The 24,737-nt window shown below is 43.0% G+C and overlaps 1 protein-coding gene across 1 annotated transcript; it reads right to left on the minus strand.

The window, feature by feature from the left end:
* Positions 1–19,248: 19,248 nt before the first annotated feature.
* On the minus strand, positions 19,249–23,217 carry HMGB3 (high mobility group box 3). Its single transcript, XM_073641200.1, has 5 exons — positions 23,063–23,217; positions 21,325–21,481; positions 21,051–21,190; positions 20,789–20,963; positions 19,249–20,708 (listed from the first exon to the last, which is right to left on the minus strand). The coding sequence occupies exons 2-5, from the start codon at positions 21,472–21,474 to the stop codon at positions 20,565–20,567; spliced, it is 609 nt and encodes a 202-aa protein (XP_073497301.1). The 5' UTR covers positions 21,475–21,481; positions 23,063–23,217; the 3' UTR covers positions 19,249–20,564.
* Between the last annotated feature and the right edge of the window lie 1,520 nt (positions 23,218–24,737).

The following is a 24,737-nucleotide window of genomic DNA, read 5'->3' on the forward strand; positions in this document are numbered from 1 at the left end:
GACAAAAGAGCTAGGCAAACGCAACATCAAAGGCAAATCCAAGGTCGAGCAACAAAGATCAGAATACAAGACTAGGAGCACAGAGCACACACACACACACCTCTTGAGCAAAGGTACAATTGGCAGTAATCTAAGGCAGAGAGCTGGCTAAATAGCCAGGCAATTACTGCAAACAGCAGACACAGGGATGAAGCCCTGGCACGCCATGACCAGATGATCAGCCTTCATGGAACAAGCGGGAACCCAGGATCTCTCCTCAGGTCCGTATCCCCTACAATGAACGAGATATTGGTGAGAATTTCGGACCCTCCAAGAATCCATGATTCTCGGCACTTCATACACCCAAAAACCTCCATAGACAGAAACCGGAGGAGGTGGAGATGAGGTATACAACACTGACTCCTTTACCAGGGATTTGTGAAACATATTTGGGATGCAATGCATTGGAGGAAGTCTTAATCTAAAGGCCACTGGATTAACTCCCTCCAGAATCTCATATGGGTCAATAAATTTATGACCCAAGTTTGCTGACATTACTTTCAACTTAATGTTTTTGGATGATGATAACCAAACCTTATCACCTACATTGAAGATGGGACCTGTTGGAACTTTCCTATTGGCCTTCCGTTTTCGGCGAAGCTGAGCCACCCCAATATTCTGCTGAACCTCCCTCCAGAAAACCCAAGTTTCCGTATCGCAATCGCTACTCCAGGACACCCAGAACTCATCCTAGAAAATTCACCAAACTGGGTATGAAAACCATAATTGCAAAAAAGCTTCTAGGTCCCAGTGGACTAATTGACCCGACTGTTAAAGGCAAACTCAGCAAGAGGTAAAACTGAGAACAAGTGCTCCTGCTGAGCCCTAACCAAACACCTTAAAATTTGTTCCAACAATTGATTTGTCCTTTCTGTCTAATCGTTGGCTTCAGGGTGGTAAGCAGATGAAAATGCCAAATCAATCATCAATTTTCTACAAAACATTCTTCAGAATTTGGACACAAATTGCAATCTCACCACATGATAGATAAATTACCTGTAAAGTGTTTTAGCATTTGGTAACCCCGATAACAAAATGAGCCTGTTTACTGAATAAGTCAACTAACACCCAAAAACAGTTTTCCCTCCAGACAAAGGCAAATCCATGATGAAATCCATGGATAAATGTGTCCATGATCTTTCTGGAAATGGCAATGGAGCTAATTCCCCAGCCGGCCGGATATGACAGACTTTAGTGTGTGCGCAAACTTCACAAGTTGATACAAAATCTTTGATATACAGTAATTAAGCAAGGATGGCCACCAAAAGAGTCTAGCAATAGATGTCTGTGTAGCTGTGACCCCAGGATCACCACTCAAGACAGAATCATGAAACTCCTGCAACAGACATAATCTTAAGTACACAGGCACAAATAATTTGGACCCTGGAGTAATGGAAGAAAACAAAGACTGGACTCTATGGATCTCCTCTTCCAACTCCAAGGATACTATGGAAACCACAATACCCTGAAGAAGAATGGAGGATGGAGGTTCTGGAGGAGAAACTGAATCAAGACTGCGTGAATCAGCCCTCACATTCTTAGACCCTGGCCTGAACGTGATAGAAAAATTTAATCTAGAAAAAAATAAGGACCACCTGGCCTGGCTTGGGGTTAACCATTTAGCTGATTCAATATAAGTTAAATTTTTATGATCCGCCATCACAGTGACCTGATGAAAAGCTCCTTCCAAAAAATGTCTCCATTCTTCAAAGCTAATTTGATAGCTAGCAGCTGGCAATTCCCAACATCATAATTTCTCTCAACAGACCAAAATTTCCAAGAGAAAAATGCATACAGCTGCAAATTGGTCAGAGTTTTGGAACCTTGAGATAACACAGCTCATACCCCCACCTCTGAAGCATCCACTTTCACAATGAACAGTTTCTGCAGATCTTGTTGGGTTAAAATTGGAGCCGACATGAAACACTCTTTCAGTTTATTAAAGGTCCCAATATCATCCCACAAGCGAACTCTAAGATCAGTAAGAGGCTTAACGATCTGCGAAAAACCTCTAATAAACTTTCTGTAGTACTTAGCGAATCCTAGAAAATGTTGCAATGCTAGGAGGTCATGAGGTTGATCCCAATCAATTATTGCCTGCACTTTCTCAGGATCCACCTTAAACCCTTCAGCTGATACATTGAATTGAATAGCAGGCGGATGTGCAGTACACCGCGGTGGCCACTACAACTTGACGGCCAAGCTCTGCAATTCTGTACTTCCGGCTGGCAGCCACCGCTGATCGGCGGGGGTGCCGGGTGTGGGACCCCGGCCGATCAGACATTGATGCCCTATCATACAGATGGGGCATCATTGTAAAAGTAGTGGACAACTTCTTTAATGATTGTGTGTTTCTCTTCCATTGAGAGCTCCTCTGACCGCATGGTGTGGGTTTACAGTAACAGGTTCCAAATGCAAATGCTACACCTGGAATCGGCTCCAGACCTTTTACCTGCTTAATTGATGATGGATTAATGAGGGAATAGCCCATGCAGCCCATTAAAGAGCTTTTGAGATAATTGTCCTGATACTTTTGGTCCCTTTAAAAAGAGACAGCTACATATTAAAGAACTGTAATTCCTAAACCCTTACTCCAATTAAGATGTGAATATCTTCAAATTAAAGCTGTTTTGGTAAATAGCTAAAATGCCAAAACTTGTGTCACTGTCCAAATATTTCTGGACCTAACTGTATCATCAAAAAATGATCTATTGTTTAAAAATACAATGCTCAAAAAAATAAAGGGAACACTCAAATAACACATCCTAGATCTGAATGAATGAAATATTCTCATTGAATACTTTGTTCTGTACAAAGTTGAATGTGCTGACAACAAAATCACACAAAAATCATCAATGGAAATCAAATTTATTAACCAATGGAGGCCTGGATTTGGAGTCACCCCCAAAATTAAAGTGGAAAAACACACTACAGGCTGATCCAACTTTGATGTAATGTCCTTAAAACAAGTCAAAATGAGGCTCAGTATTGTGTGTGGCCTCCACGTGCCTGTATGACCTCCCTACAATGCCTGGGCATGCTCCTGATGAGGTTGCGGATGGTCTCCTGTGGGATCTCCTCCCAGACCTGGACTAAAGCATCCGCCAACTCCTGGACAGTCTGTGGTGCAACGTGACGTTGGTGAATGGAGCGAGACATGATGTCTCAGATGTGCTCAATCGGATTCAGGTCTGGGGAATGGGTGGGCCAGTCCATAGCTTCAACGCTTTCATCTTGCAGGAACTGCTGACACACTCCAGCCACATGAGGTCTGGCATTGTCCTGCATTAGGAGGAACCCAGGGCCAACCGCACCAGCATATGGTCTCACAAGGGGTCTGAGGATCTCATCTCGGTACCTGATTGCAGTCAGGCTACCTCTGGCGAGCACATGGAGGGCTGTGCGGCCTTCCAAAGAAATGCCACCCCACACCATTACTGACCCACTGCCAAACCGGTCATGCTGAAGGATGTTGCAGGGAGCATATCGCTCTCCACGGAGTCTTTAGACGTCTGTCACATGTGCTCAGTGTGAACCTGCTTTCATCTGTAAAGAGCACAGGGCGCCAGTGGCGACTTTGCCAATCCTGGTGTTCTGTAGCAAATGCAAAGCGTCCTGCTCGGTGTTGGGCTGTGAGCACAACCCCCATCTGTGGACGTCGGGCCCTCATACCACCCTCATGGAGTCGGTTTCTAACCGTTTGTGCAGACACATGCACATTTGTGGCCTGCTGGAGGTCATTTTGCAGGGCTCTGGCAGTGCTCCTCCTGTTCCTCCTTGCACAAAGGCGGAGGTAGTGGTCCTGCTGCTGGGTTGTTGCCCTCCTACGGCCCCCTCCATTTCTCCTGGTGAACTGGCCTGTCTCCTGGTAGCACCTCCAGCCTCTGGACACTACGCTGACAAACACAGCAAACCTTCTTGCCACAGCTCGCATTGATGTGCCATCCTGGATGAGCTGCACTACCTGAGCAACTTCTGTGGGTTGTAGAGTCCGTCTCATGCTATCACGAGTGTGAAAGCACAACCAACATTCAAAAGTGACCAAAACATCAGACAGAAAGCATTGGTACTGAGATGTGGTCTGTGGTCCCCACCTGCAGAACCACTCCTTTTTTGAGTGTGTCTTGATAATTGCCAATAATTTCCATCTATTGTGTATTCCATTTGCACAACAGCATGTGAAATTGATTGTCAATCAGTGTTGCTTCCTAAGTGGACAGTTTGATTTCACAGAACTTTGATTTACTTGGAGTTATATTCTGTTGTTTAAGTGTTCCCTTTATTTTTTTGAGCAGTGTATATTTAGCAAATAGAAGGATGCAGAGTAAATAATATTATATTCTATATTCTATAAGCGATTGGTGTTACACATTGATTCTTTTGCAATATCTACAGCATTCATAGCTTCAAGTGCCCGATCACGTGTAGCCAGTGTTTATAACAAATGACTGCTCACACGGTGGCATCAGGGATCCATGAAGCTGGAATCTGAACATATTAATTCATCCAAAGGCTTAGAGAGGCGTTTTATGTGTGTTCTTTCACCGCATTGCCATTACAGCTTTGATTATTCTAGTTTTATGTTTGTCAGCACAGCATATGGGTGAGATAATTTGTATTCCAAGTATTAGGCTGCCAGTGTAAATTATTAAAGGCCCAATTCAGAAAAGCAATATTCACCATATGTATTTTCTTTCTTGTTTTGCAGCATTTTCCTAATGTGTCCTTTCAGACAAAACTGGAAAACATTAAAATGCTTAAATGACTCAGTTACCCCAACATAATCCAGCAGAGATAGAGAAAATATAAGGGTTACTGCGGTATAATAATCCAGAGGTTAATGTGAGAACATACATGAGGATATCACATAGATGGTATCAAGGAATTTTCTATATGATGTTATTCTGTCGGAGATAGGAAAAAATTCCATTGTTTTTATGCTTTTCTTATTCTATTAATAATACAATTGTATTTACACCCCCAGGTCTCTTTCACATATGTAACATTAATGTTCATAGGTATATATGAGGCTGCTGTTCTGTTCGGGTCCATATGACCCGAAATGAAATTGGAGACCCTGCAGATTATTTATTATGCGGATCTGAAACTTGTGATTAATTGACTTCTCTTCATTTGAGGGGTTCTTACTATGAGTGTTGTTTTTTTGTTTACTTTTTGCTACACGCTGATTGTTACACTTGTACTGTTCGGGTCAATATGACCCGATAACATTTTATAATGTTCAACAGGTCACTAATTATTTCTGCCTGCAAAATGTATTTGTTTTCCTGTGTACTTCATCTCATTATTCAAAAGGGTGGAGGTTTCACTGTTCTTATCAGTGAGCAAGTACTCATCCAGTCATTTCTCTTTCAATTCTGTGAGAGAGGACACTGAGCTGTGAATACACATCTTTACAGGTATGTAGCATATAAGATATGCTTTTCTTCTCAAATTGTTCAATTCTGTTCTTTAGATTGCATATTGTAAAGCCATTTTTTGATTTCTGTGTCATTATGTAAGCTAATGTGTGCCCTTTTTGTTGTGAAACTGGTTATAGATTTTTTTTCTCTTTTATTGTTATTTATTTTTATAGTTCGTTTTTTTCATTATTTTTCATTTGTTGTTTTATAAAATATGTTAACACAAAGTTATATTTAGTTAGATTTCATGTTATAGGAATAGAAATCTAAAGCATGTTTGTTATTTGTGTGCAGAATGCTATAAAGCGAACATAATTGCAAACAGCCCGTGTAACCTTTTTCTAAAAAAAAAAAAAAAAAAAAATTAAGTTTTAATTTCATTTTTCATTTGTTTATGATGAACCATGTTCACATACAGTTTAATAATGAAATAGGTATTCAAATAAAACACTTACAGTAGCTAAAATCAACATTTTTATAGGTCAGGTCATATTGACCTGAAACAGTACAAGTGTATAGTAAATGCGATCAGAACAGCAGGGTTAAAGGGGTTATCCGGGACTATTTTATTTTTTTCACATAGGATTAGAAGCTGACAGGTAGGTAGTTGCCTCTTCTGCTTGGCACTGGTTTTGACCGGTCAAGGGCCTCTCTTGTCAGCAATTCTACTGCTTCATTTGACTTCACGTCAGCAGTGCAGCTCTTCCTCTTCCGGCTGCTCTGTTGATGGGTCATTTCTGCCAATGTTGTGCTGATTGACAGCCGGCTCCCCGCAGTTAAGCAGCGGGGAGCTGGCTTTCTATCAGCATGACATTGGCAGTAATGACGAATCAACAGAGAAGAAAAGAGAAGCAGCTGCTCCTTCGAGGAGACATCACCGGAAGCCAAAAAATTGCTGACAGGAACCGTCTGCAACCACTCTGAGTCAGCAGATATCATCGCTGGGTGGAACAGGCAGGTGGTTATCCAGAAGTTCTTAGGCCCATAAGAAAAATATAAAATAGTCCCAGATAACCCATTTATTAGGGTTTTAGGCCTTTGGTATTTGATCAGTATTTTTTCATCCATTTTTAAAAGGGGTTGAGTCTGATGAGGCCAATCGACAGTTTTCGCCCTATTATTGTGCATAAGAAGACAGCTGTGAATAAGTAGCGGGTGGGCAAGCTTATTAATATGGAGGGCTCCTGAGCCCGACTCGCACTACATCTGATAATCTGCGATTACATCACTGTAATCAGGGAATCTGTCACTAGTCTATGCAGTCCTCAAGTAAACAGATTTTGCAATACAAACAGCATATATTTTTGCATAATTAAAGCAGACATGGTGAGGCTGCTGTATTGATTTCGGAAACCTATGTGAGAATGACTCTATAATGTTTTATATTACCATTAGCTTTTTATGAGTTAAGCTAGAATTGAAGAGAGCTCATTATTCCAAGTTCTGCTCGCCCAGTCTGACAGCTGCAGATTGTACTGAGCAGTTTGAGCAGCAGGGAAGAGGGACACTGAGGAGCTGTCAATCAAGCTATATGGGCAGATTGAACAATTGAAATCGTCAGCTGTCACCCTGTTGAATTCATAAAATGTTCATCTTAAAGGGAACCTGTCATCACATTCATGATGCCTAAGCTGTGGGCAGCATAAATCAGACAATGGCTGTGATTGTAGCCAAGCATGTTTTACTTCGAAATGCTGCAACGTTTCAGAGTAGCCATACTTTGAAAAGCCGGTAGTAACAATGTATCTTTGATGACTAATCTATGACTGGCATCTCCCTGTTCTAGCTGACTGATAGGTCTTCCCCTATGTTTGCACATAGGGACATAGGGGGAGACCTGTCAAAGAGGTGGGAAGAAACCGCCTGTGGACCTGCCTTTTGGACTTGTCATCAAAGACACATAGTCACAGCTGGATTTTCAAATTGTGTTTAATTTGAATTGAAATAATTTGAATTAACACCACCATGGTTAGGATAGCATGAACCTGATGACAGGTTTCCTATAAGTTATTTCATTTGAATGATTATATTGCCATTCTGACATGGATTTTATTTAAAAAAAACATACCAGTCTACTCAAGTTGTGACATCGATTTTTAAAGTAAGTACACCAATCTCTTCAAGTCCAAGAAATGTTTGCAATGATGTATGCCGCTTGTATTGTTAAATCTTGTAACATACCTGCTTTAAATTGGTTCTATGTGATCAGTATATACAGCGGATGAAATAAGTATTGTGGAATAAGTGGAAGAATGGTCCAACATCACACCTGAGCAATGCCAGTGACTAGTTTCACCTCAACAAAGGCTTTTGTACGAAGTATTAAATAAATTTCAGTAAGCGTGTTCAATACTTTTTCCCTGTGTCATTTCTCATTATTACACACAATTTATGGACATCTATAGTTTGATTTCTTTGCCTGTGTGGATCGGATCGATTGTTACCGACATCTGTTGAGAATTTCATGTCAATACCACCTTTAGGAATATATTTACTTAGAAAATTGGTGACATGTTCAAACCTTATTTCACCAGCTATATATATATATATATATATATATATATATATATAGTGGGGTTTCTACTCACTTGGGTGCGTTAGGAGGCAAACAGGAAGCATTTTCATTTAAATGTCCATGTCAGTTTATTTCCTCATAAACTGACCACAGGCAAAAGGAAAACAAACAACCTTTAGTGCAGACAAAACAAAGTAAACAGTCCTTTAGGCAAAGTCTCTGGTTAGCCAGTCCTGTGGGCACACAGGCTGGATAACGACCAGTACCCTGGCTCAGTCTGCAGATAACAACACATGGGAGGTCTTCTCCCTCCATACACAAAACATGTGTCAAACAAAGGACTTCATTTTAACCTATTAACCACACCCAGAGATGAGGTATGTGGGCAGCCAGACCCGCCCGTCTCTCATGGCTGCCCGTAAAGCCTGGGCCTGGATGCACCAAACAATCCTCTTAGTTCTATGTGCACTAGAGCAACACGCCAGGGTTACATCACAGATGACAGCCATCTCTGTTACACATACCTCCCCATCAACTATATGTCCAGTAGCTGCCTTGCAAAATATATATATATAGACACATTTTTTGTGGTGACCTTCTGTATATGAAAGTACTGTCTTCTGTGCTTTCTATACAGTTAAATAGTATACTAGCCAGATGAAGGCTAAAAACTCTTTTGGTCCTCATCCATTAAATTGGGTTTATGGCAATGTCAATTAAACACCAGAAAAAAGCTCCCGTAAGTGGATAAGTTCACAAACGCACTTTGTCCTTTAGCCTAAGGCTGGCTGCAGAAAGATAAAAACAGCGGACATGACTTCAAGCAACATCACAGAAAAAAACAGGCCTTACCAACACCAGGTCAGATTACCAAAGCACAAGCAGGATGCAGCAGACCCCCATTATAAAGGTGGGGGCAGCACAGGTGCAAAATACTGATGCGACAGCCACCCCCTCCATGAATTGGCAGATATGCGAGTAGCTGTGTAGTATTACATATGCACACAGATGGGGCTTGCATAGGACGCCAGTCACACAAATAGGTGTAATGCACAGTGTCTGACTTACAGCCTATTAATGACACCCATAATTTTAAATCAAGCGGGCTGTCCAGCACTATATATGTGCACCCCATAAGACAGATGCCCCAATTCACCCAACAAACACTAAACGGCCTGGCTGCATCCTGCAAATTATAAAAAATGTGCAATAAAAAGATGAAAAATAATGTAAAAGATAAATACATTACATGAGATATTGGTTGATATTTTGGCTAAAATACGCAAGCTCGCAACCCGCGTCAAGGGTCCTCATACTTGCAAGTACCTTCTCTAAAATTTAAAATGGCGCACAGAAAAGGACATGAATTCAAAAAACATCACAGAAAATATAGGCCTTACCAACACCAGGTCAGATTACCAAAGCACATGCAGGATGCAGCAGACCCCCATGATAAAGGCGGGGGCAGCACAGGTGCAAAATACTGATGCTTCTGATAGAAAATAGGTGACATGTTCAAACCTTATTTCACCAGCTATATATATATATATATATATATATATATATATATATATATATATACAGTACAGACCAAAAGTTTGGACACACCTTCTCATTTAATGATTTTTCTGTATTTTCATGACTATGAAAATTGTACATTCACACTGAAGGCATCGAAACTATGAATTAACACATGTGGAATTATATACTTAACAAAAAAGTGTGAAACAGCTGAAAATATGTCTTATATTCTAGGTTCTTCAAAGTAGCCACCTTTCGCTTTGATGACTGCTTTGCACACTCTTGGCATTGTCTTGATGAGCTTCAAGAGGTAGTCACCAGAACTGATCTTCCAACAATCTTGAAGGAGTTCCCAGAGATGCTTAACACTTGTTGACCCTTTTGCCTTCACTCTGCGGTCCAGCTCACCCCAAACTATCTCGTTTGGGTTCAGGTCTGGTGACTGTAGAGGCCAGGTCATCTGGCGTAGCACCACATCACTCTCCTTCTTGGTCAAATAGCCCTTACACAGCCTGGAGGTGTGTTTGGGGTCATTGTCCTGTTGAAAAATAAATGATGGTCAAACTAAACGCAAACCGGATGGAATAGCATGCCGCTGCAAGGTGCTGTGGTAGCCATGCTGGTTCAGTATGCCTTCAATTTTGAATAAATCCCCAACAGTGTTACAAGGAAAGCACCCCCACACCATCACACCTCCTCCTCCATGCTTCACGGTGGGAACCAGGCATGTAGAGTCTATCCGTTCATCTTTTCTGCGACCCACAAAGACACGGTGGTTGGAACCAAAGATCTCAAATTTGGACTCATCAGACCAAAGCACGGATTTCCACTGGTCTAATGTCCATTCCTTGTGTTCTTTAGCCCAAACAAGTCTCTTCTGCTTGTTGCTTGTCCTTAGCAGTGGTTTCCTAGCAGCTATTTTACCATGAAGGCCTGCTGCACAAAGTCTCCTCTTAACAGTTGTTGTAGAGATGTGTCTGCTGCTAGAACTCTGTGTGGCATTGACCTGGTCTCTAATCTGAGCTGCTTTTAATCTGCGATTTCTGAGGCTGGTGACTCGGATAAACTTATCTTCAGAAGTAGAGGTGACTCTTGGTCTTCCTTTCCTGGGGAGGTCCTCATGTGAGCCAGTTTCTTTGTAGCGCTTGATGGTTTTTGCAACTGCACTTGGGGACACTTTCAAAGTTTTCCCAATTTTTCGGATTGACTGACCTTCATTTCTTAAAGTAATGATGGCCACTCGTTTTTCTTTACTTAGCTGCTTTTTTCTTGCCATAATACAAATTCTAACAGTCTATTCAGTAGGACTATCAGCTGTGTATCCACCTGACTTCTGCACAACACAACTGATGGTCCCAACCCCATTTATAAGGCAAGAAATCCAACTTATTAAACCTGACAGGGCACACTTGTGAAGTAAAAACCATTTCCGGTGACTACCTCTTGAAGCTCATCAAGAGAATGCCAAGAGTGTGCAAAGCAGTCATCAAAGCAAAAGGTGGCTACTTTGAAGAACCTAGAATATAAGACATATTTTCAGTTGTTTCACACTTTTTTGTTAAATATATAATTCCACATGTGTTAAATCATAGTTTTGATGCCTTCAGTGTGAATGTACAATTTTTAAAGTGATGAAAATACAGAAAAAAATTTAAATGAGAAGGTGTGTCCAAACTTTTGGTCTGTACTGTATATATATATATATATATATATATATATATATATATATATATACACTGCTCAAAAAATAAAGGGAACACTCAAATAACACATCCTAGATCTGAATGAATGAAATATTCTTATTGAATACTTTGCTCTGTACAAAGTTGAATGTGCTGACAACAAAATCACACAAAAATCATCAATGGAAATCAAATTTATTAACCAATGGAGGGCTGGATTTGGAGTCACCCCCAAAATTAAAGTGGAAAAACACACTACTGGCTGATCCAACTTTGATGTAATGTCCTTAAAACAAGTCAAAAAGAGTCTAAGTATTGTGTATGGCCTCCACGTGCCTGTATGACCTCCCTACAACACCTGGGCATGCTCCTGATGAGGTTGCGGATGGTCTCCTGTGGGATCTCCTCCCACACCTGGACTAAAGCATCCGCCAACTCCTGCACAGTCTGTGGTGCAACGTGACGTTGGTGGATGGAGCGAGACATGATGTCCCAGATGTGCTCAATTGAATTCAGGTCTGGGGAACGGGCGGGCCAGTCCATAGCGTCAACGCCTTCATCTTGCAGGAACTGACACACTCCAGCCACATGAGGTCTGGCATTGTCCTGCATTAGGAGGAACCAGGGCCAACCGCACCAGCATATGACTCACAAGGAGTCTGAGGATCTCACCTCGGTACCTAATGGCAGTCAGGCTACCTCTGGCAAGCACATGGAGGGCTGTGCGGCCCCCCAAAGAAATGCCACAGAACACCAGGATTGGCAAAATCACCACTTTCGCCCTGTGCTCTTCACAGATGAAAGCTGGTTCACACTGAGCACATGTGACAGACGTGACAGAGTCTGGAGATGCCGTGGAGAGCGATCTGCTGCCTGCAACATCCCTCAGCATGACCGGTTTGGCAGTGGGTCAGTAATGGTGTGGGGTGGCATTTCTTTGGATGGCCGCACAGCCCTCCATGTGCTCGCCAGAGGTAGCCTGACTGTCATTAGGTACCGAGATTAGATCCTCAGACCCCTTGTGAGACCATATGCTGGTGCGGTTGGCCCTGGGTTCCTCCTAATGCAGGACAATGCCAGACCTCATGTGGCTGGAGTGTGTCAGCAGTTCCTGCAAGATGAAGGCATTGAAGCTATGGACTGGCCCGCCCGTTCCCCAGACCTGAATCCAATTGAGCACATCTGGGACATCATGTCTCGCTCCATCCACCAACGTCACATTGTACCACAGACTGTCCAGGAGTTGGCGGATGCTTTAGTCCAGGTCTGGGAGGAGATCCCACAGGAGACCATCCGCAACCTCATCAGGAGCATGCCCAGGCATTGTAGGGAGGTCATACAGGCACGTGGAGGTCACATACAATACTGAGCCTCATTTTGACTTGTTTTAAGGACATTACATCAAAGTTGGATCAGCCTGTAGTGTTTTTCCACTTTAATTTTGGGGGTGACTCCAAATCCAGGCCTCCATTGGTTAATAAATTTGATTTCCATTGATGATTTTTGTGTGATTTTGTTGTCAGCACATTCAACTTTGTACAGAACAAAGTATTCAATGAGAATATTTCATTCATTCAGATCTAGGATGTGTTATTTGAGTGTTCCCTTTATTTTTTTGAGCAGTGTATATACACATTTTCGTGGTGACCTTCTGTATATAAAAGTACTGTCTTCTCTGGTTTGTATACAGTTAAATGCTATCTAACCAGCTGAAGGCTGAAAACTCTCTTTTGGTCCCCATCCAGTAAATTGGGTTTATGGCAATGTCAATTAAACACCAGGAAAAAGCTCCCGAAAGTGGGTAAGTTCACAAACCCACTTTGCCCTTTAGCCTAAGGCTGGCTGCAGAAAGATACCTTGCAGCTTTGTTTTAGTATCTCATAGGATGAATGTAATACTTACACCTGCTGTACTGCTACTTATCCAGACTTGGGTGACCACAGAACCTTATGGTGATCCAAGTTCAGATCAGTAAAAATGTAGCAGGTTCAGAATTTGCACAATTAATACAGATGTAAAACATCCATATCATATGATAGCAGTCTGATACAGCTTTGTGGCATTAAAGTGGATCTGACACCAGACTCCACAATACAAACTGCACACGCTGCTAATTAGATCTCTTACGACTTGATGAGATTGGTATATTTACTTTAAAAATCCATATTAGATGACTGTATAACCCTAATATTTAATTTAGTATTTTAAGTCCAGCAATAGTGTGAGAGTTCATTAGTGTATCCAGTCTCCACGATGCCAGCTTCAGCTTGTACTGAACAGTGTGAGATCTCAGCAAAAGGAGGGACATTGAGGAGCTATCAAGTTAGGTGGGAGGACTGAATTAAACATTCATAAAGGCATGCATTTTCAAAGTAAATACTACAGCTTCTTCAGGTCTGAGATATTCTATGTAATGTAGGCACTTTATGTTACAGTGAAAATTGGTGACAGATCAGCTTTAATATCATTCAACAGTAATTCACGAGTAGAATATCACGTGCCTCTGCTTTGTTTAAATGTTTTCTTCTCTCGGTTTCTGAAAGAACTATAAATTGTGACTAACAATATTGTCAGCTACAGGTGAAGAATGAAGTGATAACATAAACGTGTAGGTGGCATATAATCAGCTTTAGTTTTTTCTGCAAAAAAAAATAAAATATCATATGAATTCTGCTTTGCTTCCAGATGCATTTGGTGATAATGCAAGTACACGACAGAGTTTATTTCTAGTTTATTTCTATATTTGATGCCCTTCTTATTATTTTAACCCAGAGCTTGTCATATTTTTGCAGCAAGTCATTGAAAAGGATAGTTGCAGGAGACATGGGCTTCTACAGAAGTATACGGACCAGATTACAGTGGGGAAAATAAGTATTTGATACACTGCAGATTTTGCAAATTTTCCCTAGAAAGAATGGAGAGGTCTGTAATTTTTATCGTAGGTACACTTCACCTGTGAGTGACAGAATCTTTAAAAAAAATGCAGAAAATCACATTGTATGATCTTTAAATAATTAAATTACAATTTATTGCATGAAATAAGTATTTGATACAATAGAAAAACAGAACTTAATATTTGGTGCAGAAACCTTTGTTTGCAAATACAGAGGTCAGACATTTCCTGTGGTTCTTGACCAAGTTTGCACACACTGCAGCAGGGATTTTGGCCCACTCCTCCATACTTCTCCAGATCTTTCAGGTTTCGGGGCTGTCACTGGGAAACATTGAGTTTCAGCTCCCTCCAAAGAGGGATTTTTTAGAGATTCTGTCTATCACAGGTGAAGCGTACCTACGATAAAAATTACAGACTTCTCCATTCTTTGTAGGTGGGAAAACTTTCAAAATTGGCAGTGTATCAAATACTTATTTTCCCCCATGTATATCAGGCCTGATACCATGGCAGCTGTATGCACTCATCTGTATTTCATCAAATAGGGGTGATCTGAGCACGTTTGTATGGTCACCTCCTGCAAATTTGGGCCCCTGCATGACGTCACAGCAATGTCATCATGTGTGATGACACAATCAGTCTTAGGCTATGTGCACACGATGCATAAATGCTGCATATTTTTTCTGCTTCTCCCTCACAGGAAAAACGCATGCGGATTTTACATGCGTTTTTCCCGCCAGGTAGAAGCGTCTTTGCATGCATTTCTGCATGCGGGTTATCAAACGCTTTTCCAAGCGATTTTACCATCACTTGGAAAAGTGCTTGACAAATTGTTCACACTATATAAATCCATGCAACCGGCATGGATTTATAGTAGTGTGACCAAGTTAGCTAAAAAAAAAAAAAAAAAAAGAATAAGAATGGTAAAAAATAAAGATTATACTTACCTACCGATGTCCTCCCGATGTTTTCTCTGCTGTGTCCGGTGTCTTCGGCGGCTCGCGGTGTTGTGAAGGACCTGCGGTGACGTCATTGAGTCATGTGACAGGTCACGACTCAATGACGTCATGGCAGGTCCTTCATAACACCGCGACCCATACAGCAGACCAGACAGAGGGGAGAAAACACTGGGAGGACATCGGAAGGTAAGTATAATCTTTTATTTTAAATTTTTTTAGTTTCTATGGTACCCAGGTCTGGATGAGAGTCTCCTCTCCTCCAGACCTGGGTACCATCGGCACATTGAACCGTGATATCCGCTTGTGCAGATGCAATGATGCGGATGTCACGCGGTCCAATGCAAGTCAATGGCGGCGATTACCCTGCGTGTCCACAAAATTAATGGACATGCTGCGGATTTTTCTGCAATGATAATCCGCAGCATGTGCACAGCACATGCGGATTATCATTGGGGACCATGGGGCACGTATTACCAAGCGTTTTCGCTGCGGAAATTCCGCAGCAAAAATGCTTGAAAAACGCATAGTGGGCACGCAGCCTTAGGGGGTTGTACATATATTTAATGTTTGAACAATTCTGACACATATCAATGCTGAAGCTTCACTTTCTTGCAAATCAGCAATCCTTTATCCCTGTTGTCTTGCCAGTGGAAGCCATTGCTGTCTGAAGATGCCCCCACTCTAGCTTCTGCAGGGCCATCTGCTTCATTGATTTTTTTTCTACCGCATGGACTCTATGCAAATTACTAGTCCCAGACAAGAGCCGGGTCCTGAGAATACAGGGATGCATACCATTATTGTTTGGCTGTGCAGTCTGCTCAAGCACTCGTCTGTGCAGCTGTTGAGAGCTCATTGATAGAGTTGCTAGATGAGCCCTGTGACCTGCCCTGTATAATCCATTCCAGGGACATCGCTAATGGCCATACAGATTATAGCAGTGGACTTTACAGCAGGACAGCAACTGGGTTATAATTGGAACACCTCGTGTGCAAGGAACATGCGTCTACACAAGTCACAGCATTGCAATTCATTTTTAAAGGAGGGCTGAATACAAGACTTTTAAAGAGGATCTGTTTACACTCTTAAATTTGATTTGATTCAAAGGGGGGTCTCATGTCCTTGAAAAGGGTAAAATTGCTAAGTGATTGTAATAACAAGCTACTTTGTAATTTATCTCTTAAGAACAAAATAATTTTTTATTTCAAAGTTAACTGCTCGGTTGAATAGTTGCCCCCACCGCTGCAGTCAATCACTGGTGGCCAGTCTCCTAGACAAGGAGCGCAGCAATTTCAGGTTCTTTGCTATGGAGTTTGCAGGCGTTGCTCTGAAGCTAAACCAAGTCACATGTCCTGATGAAGCTGGGTGAAACGCACATTGAGGCGCAGGGCTACGCATCATTACTGTGTACGTTTGCATCCTATACTCTTCTATTTGCTGTATATATTAACCACGAGGGAATGTACTGCAATAGATATATGGGTATAATAAATTATATACTGTTAATAGCCTTGGGAGGTTTGTTGTTAGCCCTTCAATGAGCTGTTTAACAAAATCAGATATAGGAGATACTTTGTAGCACCATTTCCAAAAGGTGCATTTCTCTTCTTGAGACTGATACTTTTGGTTGGACCATGTTCATTATTTTATATCAGTATTCGTAAGATAAAACCAGTTGTGGGTAAAAAAAAAAAAAAAAAAAAAGAAAGAAAACAGAAGTGGTGACGTGTTTCTATTATACTTTTCTTGATTGTGCCACTCCTGGTTTTGGCTTACACATCCTGATGTAAAATAATGATTGTGTAAACATGGCCTTATAGGAATATTGGTTGGTTGTAATGTTGCTGCATCTGACCAGCTTCAGAGCCCCTGCGTTCCTTACTGCATCAGAGAACAGGTTAACCAAGGCACTGGTTCAATCAGTAAGTAATGCATCGTCCCCAACAAACCGCTCAAGAATCAACTTGATAAGATGCTTATGTTACGACTATGTATAGTTTTCCCTTGTTAGGCTGGGTGCCCACGTAGCGTTTTTCAAGCGTTTACGCTGCGGAATTTCCGCAGCGTAAACGCTTGTGAAACGCTAGGTAATCCGCACCCCATGGGCCCCAAGGCGATTCCGCAAGTTCTATGCCCACGCTGCGGATTTTTCCGCAGCGTTTATGCTGCGTTCAAAAATCTGCAGCATGTTCATTAATTTTGCGTTTCCGCAAGCGGAATTGCCTTGTGCAATGCATTAAAAACGCAAGTCAATTCCGCATGTGGTAAACGCGCGATAAGCGCGCAATAAACGTGTGCGGAATTCCGCATGCGTTTTTCCGGGAGAGGACATGCGGAAATGAAGTAGAAATGTTCTGCTTCATTTCCGCAACGTGGGCACATAGCCTAGGCTGAGTTCACATGATGCGTTTTTCATGCGTTTCCGCGGCGTTTTTGCAGTTGCGGAAACGCACGGTAGAAGGGCAGCAATGTTCCCCAATTGAAATCCGCATGTGCTGTGCCCATGATGCGGATTTTTCTGCAGCGTAAACGCTGCGGTCAAAAATCCGCAGCATGTCAATTAATTTTGCGGAAACGCTGCTCTTTTGCCGCCATTGACTTGCATTAGACCGCATGGAATCCGCATCACTGTATATGTTGATGCGCTTTTCATGCGGTCTAATGTGCGGATGGTACCCGGGTGTGGATGAGAGGACTCTCATCCAGACCCAGGTACCATTAAAAAAAAAAAAAAAAAAAAAAAGGAAAATAAAAAATATATATATTCTCACCTTCTGACGGCCCGCGCAGCGCTCCTGCTTGATTCCCTGCACTTCGCGGTTGAATGAAGGACCTTCGCTGACGTCAGAGTCATGTGACTGGTCACGTGACGCTGACATCTGAAGGTCCTAAAGTCTTTACTGCCGGCAGCTGGGACCGAGCGAAGCTGGACACCGGGGTCCATCAGAGGCTAAAGTATATATATTTTTTTTATTTTTTGACATTCACACACTATATAAATCCATGCAACCGGCATGGATTTATATAGTGTGAAGTTGACAAGCACTTTCCAAGTGATGCTAAAATCACTAAGGAAGCGCTTGTCAACCCGCATGCGGAAATGAAAGTGAATACCGCTTCACATCCGCATGTCCCTGGCAGGAAACCGCATGTACAATCCGCATGCATTTTTTCCTGCCAGAGAGATGCAGAAACGCTCAGGAAAAAATCCTGAGCATTTCTGCATCGTGTGCACATACCCTTTTATACCTCCTAGAAATAAGGAAATAACCTGGCCACTGACTGGACAGTGGGAGTAAGCAGACACATGAGGTACAGCGATACTTTTTTTTTTTTAAACATATTTCCAGGAGGAATAATACTAGCACAAATGTGGTTCATCACGAATGTGGTTCACCCCCCCCCCCCCCCCTCAACGCAATTACCTAAAAAAAAGAAACAAAAAAAAAAAAACTGTTGATGCAGTGGTGAAACACATCAGGTCCATCAGTGGGTGAGCGGATCATTTTTATGCATGACTGACCTTTGTGTGTACTTTTGCAAATTCACTTATCTATATTACATTACAAACTAGAAGGGGAAAAAAAAAAAAATCACTATTATTCTTTGATCAGTAAACTGAATGCAAGGTTACATGTACTATAGTATTAACCAAGATGCACTGGTTATCTATGAATGGTGCATTCATGTACTTTTGAAACTTTAAATTAGCTCACATACCAATTTTTCAGTTGAGTTTTCTATGTTTCAGTGTTTGCTTAGATTGGATAGACAATGTTTAATCTAATAATCTCTACTTCTATACTTGCTGTATTTTGTTCCTAGCACGCATTTTTCTTTTATTTGCTAAAACAGACAAGTGAGGAGAGCCCATGGGTCTAATGTACATACATTATGTAGACAGCTCAACGAGTTAAGAAGTTTAGTCTGGAATATATAGCTACACTTAATCCAACACATAAGTACGAGTCTTGCCTATCTCCTTCCAGAGTGATACTCCAAGCAAATTTGAGACGCCTGCCATTAGATTGCTGATTAAATTAGCTGCACCACCTGCATGTGAGTAATGTATGTAGCAGATGGATCGCATTGGGTTTACACCATCATCCTTGACTTGCTTATAAACTTGTCCAGCTTCCATTTTCTACAACCCACACTCAATATTTTTGATTGTCTGGGATAAATGTGATGCATGTCGAGTTTAAGACCAGTTGAAAGGAAGTTTCTCATTACATTTTAATACCATTTTTAAACTAGGAAATATTAGAACATTTGTATGTTAACAATTACAACTTTTACATTGGTCCATTATACCATTGCATGTGACCAAACAGTCAGGAACAATTTTACATATGCAGGGAGGCATAAGGCACAATAACCTACTCAAAACTTCTTAAGTTGGATGGCAAGAATTAAGTTTCACTTCAGTTTAATGTGTCATTAGAACCTGGAGAGACTAGGATGGTAGCATGACACCATCGTCACCACATAGGAAATACCCTACCTTGTGTCACTGCACTTCCAACTCAGAATGCTATGTAATGAAGAGCACAAACTTCTGAAACCAGAACTGTCAAGAACAGTCTTAAAAATGTAATACTGTTTTATTAGCTTCAAAAACATTTCAGCATTCTAAACAAAAAAAGAAAAACAAAAAAAAAAAACAGGACAATGCAACATGAAAGTGCAGAATGGTTTTCAACTCTGCAAAACCTTTACTCGACCCTCACTTTAGTCAGTGAAGATGTGGCTACAACTTGTTTAAAAACTATCGCACTTAACAAAATAAAAAAAAAAAAAAAGGCCATACACTTCTCATGCCAGCTGAACTCCTCAACAACTAAACGGCATAATGCTATTTCACTATATACAAAAATGGGGAGGGGAAAAAAAAAAAAAAAAAAAGTGTATATATAAGCCAAGTTGATGCCCAATGTAGTGTGAGTCTTGGTGTGCATGCTTTGGGCTAAAACCCTAAAAAGGGAAATTGTAATACAGGGATGCTCTTAAACCCTGAAGGTACCAACAGCTTTAAAAAAAAAAAAAAAAAAATTTTTATCCGATATGCACCATAAGAAAGTTGTCTAGTTTACAGATTAGATATGTACAGTTTACAACCCAGGATTTTTATCTAATCAATAACCATTAACACCTTAAATTAAAAAGAAAAAAAAATATGAAAAATGCTTGAAACATTTTTAAATGCTTTGATACACCAACAGCAAAGTGCACAGAGTGAGGAGAACACTAGAGCGCCTGTCTGGTTTAAAAATGTTTTGGAAATATATACAACTTTGATACAGTTTCTGAATGCTCATTTTACACACATGGCTACATAATAATGTAAACCCAGTTACAACTTCAAGAGCATCTTTTTTTGTTTTTGTTTTTTTTTTTTTTTTTTTTTAGAAACTATGTCAGAATCAATTTTTTTTTTCTTCAATTAGACCTAATAAAGGGCAGTCAGCCATCTTAAAGATGGCAGCCAGGAGGTGGTTCCCCTACTCTATGATATTCACATGAACAGAATGTACAACTTCATTCGTCATCATCTTCCTCTTCTTCATCCTCTTCCTCCTCCTCATCTTCGTCGTCATCTTCATCCTCTTCTTTTTTCCGGGCCATTTTGGGAGCACTTTTAGGACCATCAACCTTCCCTTTGGACTTGTAGTCTGCAACATCCTTGAAGACAATAAAAGTGTAAATACGTAGCCCTGCAATACCAACATTGAGCCTGACAGTGAAAGTGGGGACAGAATTACCTTCTCATACTTCTCCTTCAGCTTGCCAGCCTTGTTGTTGTAGGGCTGCTTCTCGCCATCGCTCAGGTTGTTCCACATCTCGCCCAGCTTTTTTGCCACGTCACCAATGGAGATCCCGGGATTTGTGGATTTGATTTTGGGACGGAAATCTGAGCAAAATAGGAAGAATCCAGAACTAGGAAATAAAGACAACGATACAGGTTATGGTCACATTCCCAGTTATCCCCAAATCCCTCTCTGCACTGCCAGGAATAGAGCTTACGGGGGTCTCTTGGGTGCATTGGGGTCCTTCTTCCTCTTGCCTCCCTTAACGGGTCCAAAGTCTTTCATTTCCCGGTCATATCTTACTTTGTCTGCTTTTGCCAAGTCGTCAAATTTGGACTTCTCTTTTGCAGACATGATCTGTGAAAGAGGGGAGAATTTTAGAAATTCTTTTAAAATATATCATTTTAAATTCACTACAATATGTTTAACACCTAAATAAAATATCCATTAAAATAAATATATATCAATTCATTCTATCACACCAGACATACCTTCCATCTTTCGGAACATTTCTTGGAGAACTCTGCAAAGTTGACTGGTATTTCAGGACTCTTCTTCTTGTGTTCCTCACGACACGTCTGCACAAAGTAGGCATAAGCAGACATCTTGCCTTTTGGCTTCTTAGGGTCACCTTTAGCCATGTTGAGTCTGGGAAAAAAAAAAAAAAAAAAAGAAGAATTTATATAATTTTATTTCTATATTGTGTAAGAAAAATAGACCAACAGATTTTTCAAATTTTTACTAAGGGTGCAGTACCACTTTATACTGTAGGGGGCACTAGTGCTTGTACAGTGACAAGGCATACGAATAAAGGGGGAGGGGAGAAAAAAAAAAAAAAAAGCACACTAGAAAGCCAGCAAATTTACAGAAATTGATAGTGTCACATTTTAATTAATTTCTCTTTTGCATAAAAAAACAGAACCTGATTATACAAACACTTTAGAAAATATGAAAAAAAAACTATTGTACATAAAAAAAAAAAAAAAAAAAAAAACGCACGAAAAACCGTGTGCTGCGAGTGTGAGCCGTGCCGGCCCGGTGAGGACCCCCTTCCCCCGGCCGGTGAGGACCCCCTGCCATCTTTGCCTTCCTCCACACCCAAGGTCACCATGCAGATAACGCAGCGGCCGGGCAGTGCCTGATGGGGGTAGTAGTAGTGGGGAGGGAGGACACGACAGGTCACAGACACCAATAATTCATCTTCCATTTTGTGAAAAGCTTCTTCATGAAAGAAAGTGCCCCTGAAATGCGGCTGCGCAGCGCCCCCGTGCGGCCGGGTGCTCGGAGGGGCTCGGTGCGCGGTGGCGGCCGTTGGGGCGGCTGTGCCGTGTGGCGCCGTGTACAGAGCCGCTGCCGCCGCCGCCGCGCTCCATTCACTAAGATGGCTTCTCTCTGTGAGCGCAGACAGCAGCTGCCCGCACTGCTCCCTGCACGGCGCGCTGCCCCGCACTCACCGGCGGACAGCACCGCCGGACGGGGTCGGATCGGGCCGAACGAGGCACCGATGGAAAGAGCGGACTGCGGGCTATCAGACCTGCGGCTCGGGGCGGAGCGGGGCGCCCGCGGAGGGGCGGGACTGACGGTTTTCGGGGCGCCCCCCCTCCCTCCTCGCTGAGGCTTAGCGCAATCCCCTGTATAACAAAGAGCCGTGATCAGCCATTACTGGCGGCAGCAGAGCGGGGGGCGGCACGGAAAAAGTGACCGGGCGACCGGACCCCGGAGACAACAACCGCCAAACCGACACGACTGGAGAGGGCACCGTCCGGGGAGGAGGCAGGGCCGCTTATCCGGGCGATAGGTGCCCTCCTGCGGTGCCAGACAGCCGGCGGTGTGCAGCAGAGGGCTCCGGCCGGGACTCCGCGGCACTGTAGCTGGCAGCCACCCGGTCACCTCCCCCTCCCTCCTCACAGGACACAACACCGCGGCGGCTGACAGGACAGCCATGTTACTGCGGAGAGCGGAGCCACGCCGCCCGCCCGGTCATTAACCCCCGCAGCGCCGCGCCGGCTCCTCACCATGCCCAATGCCGGACACAAGCAATGGCGCGCGGGCAACAAGCCGTTAATTGGCACCGCGGCAAAACCGTCAGTGACTAAGATTATTATATGGAACTTATAGTAATACCGCGCTCGTAGTGGGGGACGCCCGGGTCCCAGGGGTGTGACGGGCGCACGGACCCCGGGGGAGCTGGGCGGCCAGGAGCGCCGGGCTCGCAGCCACCGGACCTACCTGTATTGTTCGCTGTAGTGTGATCCTCCGTGTGCACGCCGCTCACTAATGCTGCCTCACAGCCTCGCGCTAGCTTACTACGAGAGCGCCCTGATTGGCTGGAGCACACTCCCCCGTTTAAAACAACCTCCCAGCCCGGTGATTGGGCAGCCGACTTATGAATACCGACTCCGCCCACTCCTTCCATTGGAGGAGATACAATATACGTCATTCATTCATAACAAAAAAAAAAGCACACCCGCCCGGGGGACGATAGTGGGCAGTGTTATCATCCGGGAATAGGTGCGGTGACGTCACGCCGTGTGCACTCAGCCCATTGTGTGTGTGTGAGCGGCAAAACAACATGGCGCAGTCCCTCCCGCAGCTGCGACATTTGTCGCACTGTACAGTCACACGTGCCCGAGATGTCGGGGCGGTACAGCTCCAGGGTCAGGCTCTCCTATGGAGGCTCTGTGCTCTGCCGCTCTACCCGGGATGGACGCTGTTTACTGTGGACGTAATTAGCCACGTGGTTGGTGCTATTGTGGCGCCACAACTGCCAGCATGCCCACAGAGCTGACAGCACGCTGGGAGTTGTAGTCCCACAGATCGTGTGCACAGCACAATGTAGGGGCAGGAGCTGGAGCTTCACCTCAGGTCACACATGTCGGCTTTGGAGCCGAACTCAAATCCTCCTTAGGCTTTCCTCTCCCTATGACTGCGCTGCCCATTAATTTCAATGGAAAATCCACATTGCTGCTTATTACATTTTACATTCCAAAAAAACGTTTCACATAAAGGAGACATGTAATGGCCGCTCTCTGCTCTCCCGATCTCACTGCAGAGCTGTGTGTGATTATACCTGACACATCTGCAGGCTCCTCTCACTGCAGAGCTGTGTGTGATTATACCTGACACATCTGCAGGCTCCTCTCACTGCAGAGCTGTGTGCGATTATACCTGACACATCTGCAGGCTCCTCTCACTGCAGAGCTGTGTGTGATTATACCTGACACATCTGCAGGCTCCTCTCACTGCAGAGCTGTGTGTGATTATACCTGACACATCTGCAGGCTCCTCTCACTGCAGAGCTGTGTGTGATTATACCTGACACATCTGCAGGCTCCTCTCACTGCAGAGCTGTGTGTGATTATACCTAACACATCTGCAGGCTCCTCTCACTGCAGAGCTGTGTGTGATTATACCTGACACATCTGCAGGCTCCTCTCACTGCAGAGCTGTGTGTGATTATACCTGACACATCTGTAGGTTCCTCTCACTGCAGAGCTGTGTGTGATTATACCTGACACATCTGCAGGCTCCTCTCACTGCAGAGCTGTGTGTGATTATACCTGACACATCTGCAGGTTCCTCTCACTGCAGAGCTGTGTGCGATTATACCTGACACATCTACAGGTTCCTCTCACTGCAGAGCTGTGTGTGATTATACCTGACACATCTGCAGGCTCCTCTCACTGCAGAGCTGTGTGTGATTATACCTGACACATCTGCAGGCTCCTCTCACTGCAGAGCTGTGTGTGATTATACCTGACACATCTGCAGGCTCCTCTCACTGCAGAGCTGTGTGTGATTATACCTAACACATCTGCAGGCTCCTCTCACTGCAGAGCTGTGTGTGATTATACCTGACACATCTGCAGGCTCCTCTCACTGCAGAGCTGTGTGTGATTATACC

Source organism: Phyllobates terribilis, unplaced genomic scaffold (assembly GCF_046119375.1).
Source record: "Phyllobates terribilis strain yellow unplaced genomic scaffold, ASM4611937v1 Scaffold_7__3_contigs__length_470593459, whole genome shotgun sequence".
Lineage (NCBI taxonomy): Eukaryota > Metazoa > Chordata > Amphibia > Anura > Dendrobatidae > Phyllobates > Phyllobates terribilis.